The sequence below is a fragment of the Diceros bicornis genome, chromosome 19 (assembly GCF_020826845.1).
Source record: "Diceros bicornis minor isolate mBicDic1 chromosome 19, mDicBic1.mat.cur, whole genome shotgun sequence".
Classification (NCBI taxonomy): domain Eukaryota; kingdom Metazoa; phylum Chordata; class Mammalia; order Perissodactyla; family Rhinocerotidae; genus Diceros; species Diceros bicornis.
This window is the reverse complement of record NC_080758.1, coordinates 49,769,048-49,777,274: the sequence shown is the minus strand read 5'-3', so window position 1 is coordinate 49,777,274 and position 8,227 is coordinate 49,769,048. Positions and strand designations below refer to the sequence as shown.

At 48.9% G+C, this 8,227-nt stretch overlaps 1 protein-coding gene across 1 annotated transcript; it reads right to left on the bottom strand.

The window, feature by feature from the left end:
* Positions 1-983: 983 nt before the first annotated feature.
* Positions 984-4,924, bottom strand: CSTL1 (cystatin like 1). The gene is made up of 3 exons (XM_058562166.1): positions 4,706-4,924; positions 1,759-1,872; positions 984-1,067 (listed from the first exon to the last, which is right to left on the bottom strand). The coding sequence occupies exons 1-3, from the start codon at positions 4,922-4,924 to the stop codon at positions 984-986; spliced, it is 417 nt and encodes a 138-aa protein (XP_058418149.1).
* Between the last annotated feature and the right edge of the window lie 3,303 nt (positions 4,925-8,227).

Here is an 8,227-nt window from a genome sequence, read left to right as displayed (position 1 = left end):
GTTGGCCTTGGCTGGAGTCTGGGAACTCGGATGATAAACAGCTCCCTACACTGATATAAACATTTCCCTAAATGATAAGACGGCCTCCCTGTGTCTACACTGTTGTACAGACAACGTGATTTATGCTGAATGCCTTCTTTCCTTGTGGGAGCCTGAAATTTGGGTACATGCTAGGCAGAGGCTGCTGCGTGCCCAGCTCCAGGGAAAACCCGAGGCACAGAGTCCCTACCGCGCTTCCCTGGCAGACAACATTTCACACGTGTGTCCTGCATGACTGCGCCAGGCGAGGACTCTGGACGCCTGTGCCTGGCTTCCTAGGTCTTCTCCTCACGCACCTCTTCCCTCTGCTGACTCTGCTTCATATCCTTTCACTGCGGTAAGTCACGGCCGTGAGCACGACTACACGCCAAGTCCTGGGAGTCCTCCCAGTGAGTTACTGAACCCGGGGTGGTCTCGGGGACCTGGAACACACTCACAAAGATGTGCCTCAGTCACAGAGTTGTATATGCACAGAGAAGAGACAGAGCTCGTCCAAGCTTAGGCCAGATGTCATGAGGTGCCTGGATCATGAAAAGCCTCAGAGAGATGGGCCGAAGTAGAAAAAAATTTGAGGTTCCCCCAGAGTTAACAACCTTCTGCTCAAATTGACCGGCTGCAAAAGACCACTGAAAATGTAGACAAGTGAGTGTGAGTGTGTGAGAATGCATGTCAGAGTGTGAGTGCATGTGAGAGTATGCTGTGTGTGTGTGTGCATGTGTGTGAGCGCATTGTGAGTTTGAGTGAATGTGCACAGGCACGTGTGAGTGTGTGAGAACGTGAGTGTGTATGCAAATGTGCATGTGTGAATGTGTGTGTGTCTGTGTCTGTGAGTGGGTGTGTAGCGAGACCCTGATGAGGGAGATGTGGTCCTTTCTGACGCCTATAACAGAAAGCACACAGGGGAGAGGTCTATGGTTTCATCAAGGATCTTTGCACAAATGCACTTAGGCCTCCAGACAAGAGTTGTTCCAGAGCTGATAATAGTTCATCCAGGGCACAGTGTATATCAAAAAATCACAAATGAAACTCTGTGGAAGGAGAAAGAAAACAATCAGCTTTCAGGGAAATATTTTTTGAAGGCGAACAAAAAGCTCCTGCCCCCTGAGGTCTGGGGGGTCTGGACCCCTCACCTGGCTGCGCACTGACCACGTGGGCCGGGAGGATCTGCTCCCTGTCACACGGTGGGGGTGGAGGGGGCGCCAGGCCCTGAACAGGAATCTCACCCCGGGCTTCCCCTGCCCATCTGGAGAGGTCTCCCCACACTGCCCCAGTCCTCCTACACCTGCACCCAGGCACAGGGAGACCTTCGTATCTGCCAGCTTGCAGGTGGTGCCACCAGGAGGGACCAGGAAAGGGTGGGCAGAGGTTGGAAGACAAGGAGGCAACTGGGCAGTCCTCAGGGACCTGGAGAGTGTAAGCCGAGACCAGAACAAGGTTCCCGAGGAAAGTAAACGCCACTTCCTCCTGAGGCCTGGGAGTGGGCCAGGTGGGCAGGAGTCCAGCGACAGGGAGGCCTGGGGCAAGGGTGGTGCCAGCACAGGGTGGGGAGACTGCCTTCCTCCCACCCCCAGGGGCCTCCGATGGCGTGAGGTGGCCCTAGGGCTATGCCCTCACCCTGCCCCAATCCACACAGCTGGAAAAGCTGTCAATGTCCAATTCGTGCTTACTTTGTAAGTTTTTACTTTTTCCCCTCTTGATCATAAGTCCCTTCAAACACACCTTTTTCAGGTTCTTCTTGCTTTGAATGGGACATGAATGACTTTTTATGCTGTTCCTCTTGCATTTGGTCCGGCTAATCTTCACGGTGACCATGTACTCCACTCCCGTTGTCAGCTAACGAGAATCAATGGCACTGTTAGTTTTGACTCCAAGCATCCAGTTGCTGACTTTCTCCAGGAAAAACTAGGACAGAGAGTGAAGCCCCAGGAGCCACAGTCCCTGTTCCCGGAGCTCATCCACCAAAAGCACAGCTCCCTCCTCCCCTCCCAAGCTGGAGGATGCACAGGGACGGTGTGGCCCCTGGTCAGCACCCAGTGTGGGCGGAACCCATTTTCTTGCCCTGGACTGGCTTCACTGCTGCAGCCACAGCCAGCTTTTCCCCTGTCTCCCTCACATCCTTGGGACGAGGGAGGCTACACATCACGAGCTTGGCTGCCCTGCAACCCCAGAGCACCCCCAGTCTGCACACAAGGTCCTCAGAAAGCATGGAGCCACATCTTGTCCCTCAGCTCTCTCAGTCCCCTTCATCCATGTCCTCTCTGCCTACTCTCCTTTCCAACAAACCTGATGGGAGGCAGTTTAGGAACACAGCTGAAAACACGGGCTTAGGAATCAAATCAGTTTGGGGCACGAGTTCCGCATCTGCTAATACTGTGACCTTGGGCAAGTGCCTAGCAGCTTCAGTGTCTCCACTTACAGAGCATAGATAATAATCATGCCTGCTCAAGGAGTTGTTATGTGGGCAAATGGGAAGCACGCATTTCGCTGAACACACAAAATAAAATAACTTAATATTTACAAATTATTAAATTTTTAGGAAAGTGTCAGGAACATTACTCTGAAGTGGCTATGGAGTTGGGAGAGCAACAGAATGAAAGACAGAAGAACTGTGCTCAAGTGCTGGCTTAATCCCCTGCCATCTCTGTCACCTTGGCCAACTCCCTCCACCTCCCTGAGTCTCAGTTTCCTCAGCTATAAAATGAGGAAGATGCTGTCGCTTTCTTCCTAGTGTGTGTGCGAGTGATGAACACGTAAGCCATGGAAAACACACGCCAGGGCTCTTCCTGTCTTCTTGTACTCATGTTCAAGTATGAGGCTGTGAAGACTTGCGGGGTTAAAGACCGAGAAAGCCTTTTGTGGCAGGGAAGCCCCATACCCAGAAGCGAAACTTTAACAAATGGTTTGGTGATTATTGTTGCCTGTTGGAAGCTGAGCTGGATTCCCCAAGTAAATATGTGGACTAGAGAGTTCTGCACTGGTGAGGGGAGAAGCTCCTGGAAGTTCCCTGCTTCCTTGTCCTAATGTCAGTAGTCAAACCAAATGAGGAGGCTTGGCACTCTCTAGGGTGGCAATAGAGGGAGAGAGTGCTCACACTGCCCCCAGGAGGAAAGCACCCCCAGAAAACCTCAAGGCAGTGCAGGGGGAGGGGCTGAGGGCAGTACCGCTTTCCTGGTCCTGGTGGGGCTGAGCATCTGCCAGAAGAACCTCAGGATGTGGGGCTCTGTTGCTCGTTGTCCAAGGACAGTTCCATGCAGGTGATGGCATCTTGCAGGGCTAGTGCCACGCACTGTCACACTGACCTTCAGCACACTGTACATATGAAAACACTAAAACACTGGCCATAAATTTAACTAACAGTCCAGGGTGCAAAGTGTCTTCTTATTCACCACTAGACTTGATTGTTAGTAATAGGAATAATCATAATAATACAAATATTCTTACAAGTGCTGCTTCACTCGTATTCTGCCCACTTTGCAGGTGAGGAAACTGAGACCTGGGGAGTATGGATAGCACTTGACCAAGATCCCATGATAAGGAGGGGGAACTGGAGCCCAGGCACAGGCAGCACACCATGCCACCTCCTGATCCCCTCTGTGAGGGATTAGGATGGACACAACCTTGCAGCCACAGGTGTGAGGATGCCCAGGGACCCTTGCCCTAGGTCACCCAGCTACCAAGGAGCACACTCGCTCTGTCCACTCATTCATTTGCATGACATCAAAAGTTTGCTCATAACAATTCTTTTAAAGTGAACTGTTAATGACAATGGATTGATTCCACAGGACAGACCTCCTCCGGTTCTCAGATTCATCCTTGGGAAGATTGATGGGGAGAACAAGCCAACTTCAACAAGAACTTGGCTGCCACCTTGTGGCCAAGTCACCTCAACGTTCTTGGCCCTGATGAGCCACCACCTTGTGGCAGGAGTGTGTGACTGATGCAGGGACAGGCTAATGTCTTCATGCTGTGACTTGAGGCCATTTGTGTCACACTAACACTGCTCACCCGTCTCTGCCTCTGCCCTTGCTGGTTTCTCCTGTTCTCGCTGCCCGTCTCTCTGGCCAGAGCAGTTTTCTCCTAGTCAATTATTTTTTCCAAATCTGGTTAATTGAACTAAGATGTATTATTGACTGTGCCCCAACTTATATAGTTTACTATCTGAACTTGAAGGCAGTTTAGACCAACAAAAGCGATTTTCAAACAACTTTTCTTTCCTCTGTCACCCTTCAATTGATATATTTCAGAGAAACTTAATACATAAAACTAAAAAAAGAAAGGTGTTCTGTGGAATTCCAGGTTTATGTGGAACCCAGCTAGGAAGTGCTTCTCAACAAAGCACTTGTTCCGGGGAACCTGCTGTCACTCTGATAGGACCTACTTTCAGAATGAAAGGAATTCTTCCCAAGGAAGAGCTGCTGAGAATCTCAGGGGACTAAGAGTAAGAGAGTTGGGATTTCACTCCAGCCCTTAGACTAGCATCTCAGAAGGGTGGCTAAGGCAACTCTGGGGCCTGAACAGCTCTAAGGCATGCCCATTCCAAGTGAAGCCACTGCCGGCTTGGTGAAACCATCACTTAGTTCTCCCTGGGAGCCACATCGTGTCCGCATGTGTCTGAGTGGGCAAGAATGGGGGCAGTGCCCACATCTGGAGAAACTGAGGCACAAACCTGCATCTGGCTTCGAAGTAGCTTGTCAACTCCAAATAAGTAGGTGTCGTTGCTAGCATTGTTGTAGGTTTCAATGAAGAATTTGAGAGTTGAATTCATGTTTTTCTGACTCGTGGACTTCTCTCGGAAGCCTCCCCACCTTTGAAAGTGACCCAACTTGGCCGCCAGGACCAGGGCAGCCAGCAGCAGCAGAGGGTTCCTCCAGCATCCACCTCCCATCTCTGCAGCCTCAGAAACCTCCTCTCCACTGCACCTTCCAGGGTGGGGAGGCGCCAGGCTGTGGCTCGCTCACTTTCCAGCAGCAGCCCTCGCCAACGCAGCCTTCTCCAGGAGATGGCCTGCCTGCATTTAAACAGAGGTTGAGACTGGAACCTCATCCTTCTGAGGCTCTGCCCACAGTACGACCAAAGGACCAACCAGGGAAATCTCCTTGCATGGCTGCCCAACCCACTCTCAGGTCAGAACATTTTCCACACATTTATGACACCCATTCACTTCTTTGGTGATTCAGGCAAGTGTAATTTCTAAACACCTGCCAAGATGGACAAGACCCTCTCCCTGCCTTCACACCTGAGATGTACTATTGCCTCTGCCCCAACTTATATAGTTTACTATCTGACCTTGAGGGCAGGTTGGACCTGAGAGGAAGAAAGCCCCCAGAACAAACCTTCACAGTACTATGCAATAAGAGCTGGTATATTGGATAGAGGATCACCATTTGTGGGAATTGGGGAAGACTTAGGGAGAAGGTAAAATTTGAACTGAGACCTAAGGAATCAGGGACATGGAACAGGGTATGGTACATTCTACTTACCTACTGTGGGTTCCAATCATCTAACCCAGCCATCAGCTACTCCCTGTGCTTCCTCTAGGGACAGGTTCTCTTTACTCACCTGCTACATACTCACCACAGATATCTGCCTGCGGGATCCCACTGTGCCTGCAGGCCCTGGAGCTAACTCTTGCTATCTTGGTGAGACCCCAGCAGAGCTTTGTGAGGTAATCCCAGCCTCCCTGTGAGGGAGGAATAAACTGTGAGCCTTATTCAGAAATTAATCCTGCAGACCACTGAAGGTTAGGTGTTGCCTGTGTAGGGGAGGAAATTCTCCTCTACCTTCTTTGGGTCTCTGGCTGGGCCTAAGAATTAAACTGACATAAGGTAGAGTAACAGGAGAAAAGCATACAAATTGTGTTGAATTTTTACATGTATATGGAAGCCTTCATTAGAGAATGGAGACTTGAAGAAGTGACCAGAGCAGGAAGCTTTTATATCTTTTAGAGAAAGAAAGAATAAATTTGTGAAGAATTGACAAGTTGGAGGGGTTTGGGCTAGGGGTAGGTAGTCCATGGTGAAGAAGTAACAAGTTTGTGTATACAGCCTTCTCGGCCCTAAATTCCCCATCTCTGGTGACGAGGTGTCCTCAGCCCTCCTGGTACAGGAGGGCACCTTTCAAACAGGAGATTTGTCTCCTACTTTCAGAGAACAAGGGCCAGGGGGGAGGTCAGAGTGTTCTTCCCGCTTCTGCTGTTTTCTCAGACTCCTCCAGCTTAAGAGATTCAAGATGCCAACGGGCCATATTCTGGGGTAGCGTGTCCTGAACCCCATCACCTGCACCCATAAGAGCTCCCTATTTTTGAAATACTCACTAAGGTGGGATCCTGAATGAGGTCCTGCTCCAGAAAAAGAACATTAGTGGGACAACTGATGAAATGTAAATAAAATCTGTAGATTAGTTAATAGTATTGTATGAATGCTAACTTCCTAGTTTTCACCATTGTACTGTAAAATTATGTAAGATGTTAACATTCGGGGAAGTGGGGTGAAGGGTGTGTGAGAACATTTATGCTATTTTTTTAAGTCTGAAATTATTTCAAAATAAATGTTAAAATGTTCCAAAATAAATAAATAGGACCTTGGTCTTTGAGAAGCAGCATGATTTGGTGGGGAAAGCGTGGGCCTTGCAATCCAGCTCTCCTGGGTTCAAATCCCTTGCTGGGTGACTCTGAGAGAGTTACTTAATCTCCTGAGCCTCAGTTTCTTCATCTATAATATGAGAATGGAAAAAGCACTAATCTTGGATTGTGGTGGAGACTAAATGAATACAGGCAAAGAACCTGTTCCCAGGTCAGGCATCAGCCAGCGCTCAAGAACATCCTCTTGTCGGGAGAGAGGGAGAATCTCCCTCTGCCCTTTTCCTTAAGGTTCTTATGGCTGGCCAAATAATTAACAAGACAGGTTAGCAGGAGAAAATAATACCAAGTTTAATAGCATGTATACATGGGAGAAACTCAGAAATGAGCAACTTGCCCCTCTGTCTAAGCTGCCCGCTTAAGCATTGTAGCTAAAGGCAAGGAAGGTGTTGGGGGTGGGTAGTGGTCTGGGACCTTAGAGGGCAAGAAGACAACTCACATGGAGATAGGAATGCAAATGTTCGCCTGACAATTCTTCTCAGGGTCATCTATAGACAATGTGGTCAGGGAGACAGAGAGTTTTTGATAAAAGGGGCTTGGTGCCTTTCCTATTGTAACCTCTATCCTATGTTATCTTTACAGCCATCATGATAATAACTCCTTCCTGAAACAGATCTTTTGTTTTAAATTCTTTAGGCAGTTTGGGAGGGGAAACTCAAATATTCTTCCTGAGTTCTCTGAGTCCTTATTGTCTTCAGCTCGAAATAATCCGCATACCAGAGTGGTGCCTCCTGGGGTAGCTTGCCCTGAGCACCATCACTCTGCACGGTTCTTCCACAACTCTGAACCCACATGCTGAAGCCCGTGGTCTGTCAGATCCCAACTGCCTCAGAGTGTCATTGTAAGATAGATACATCAGGATTCTGAGGAATATGTGCGAGTGCTCAGATCTAGACAAGCTCAGCCAGCCCTGGAAATCTGGGATATGCCCTTCAGACTGTGGACCTGAGGAAAGGAAAGTAGTATTCAAGAGGCCATATTAGGAAACTCGTGAATATGGGGCTAAATACATAAAAAATAGGTCTGTTTGGGGCCAGCAAATTGGCACGCTCCACTTCAGTAGCCGGGGTTCACGGGTTCAGATCCCAGGCATGGACCTACGCACTGCTTATCACACCATGCTGTGGCGGCATCCCACATATAAAGTGGAGGAAGATGGGCACGGATGTTAGCCCAGGGCCAGTTTTCCTCAGCAAAAAGAGGAGGCTTGCCACAGATGTTAGCTCAGGGCTAATCTTCCTCACACACACATAAATAAGTCTGCTTAAGAAATATGGGCCTTGGCTATGTGCATAAAGTAGGAGAAAAATGGGTCCCTATAATTTCCACGGAATAAGAGGAAATATAGGCTTTGGCTATGTCCTTACAATAAAACAACAAAAGGAGGACTTATCACGTCACTCCTGGAGTTCGTTGGCTTGTGGCAGCGTAGGTCTAGTCTCTGCCACCGTCTTCACACAGACTGGCTCCTGTGTCTCTTTGTCTCAAATCTCTTTCCTTTCTCTTGTAAGAACACCAGTCATTGGATTTAGGGCCTACTCTAAATCCACT

Coding starts and splice junctions, on each gene's coding strand:
- CSTL1 (XM_058562166.1), bottom strand. CDS start 4,924: ATGGGAGGTGGATGCTGGAGGAACCCTCTGCTGCTGCTGGCTGCCCTG. Junction 1,873..4,705: donor TACTTCGAAGCCAGATGCAG/GTTTGTGCCTCA, acceptor GATTCTCGTTAG/CTGACAACGGGAGTGGAGTA. Junction 1,068..1,758: donor GCAAGAAGAACCTGAAAAAG/GTGTGTTTGAAG, acceptor CTCCTTCCACAG/AGTTTCATTTGTGATTTTTT.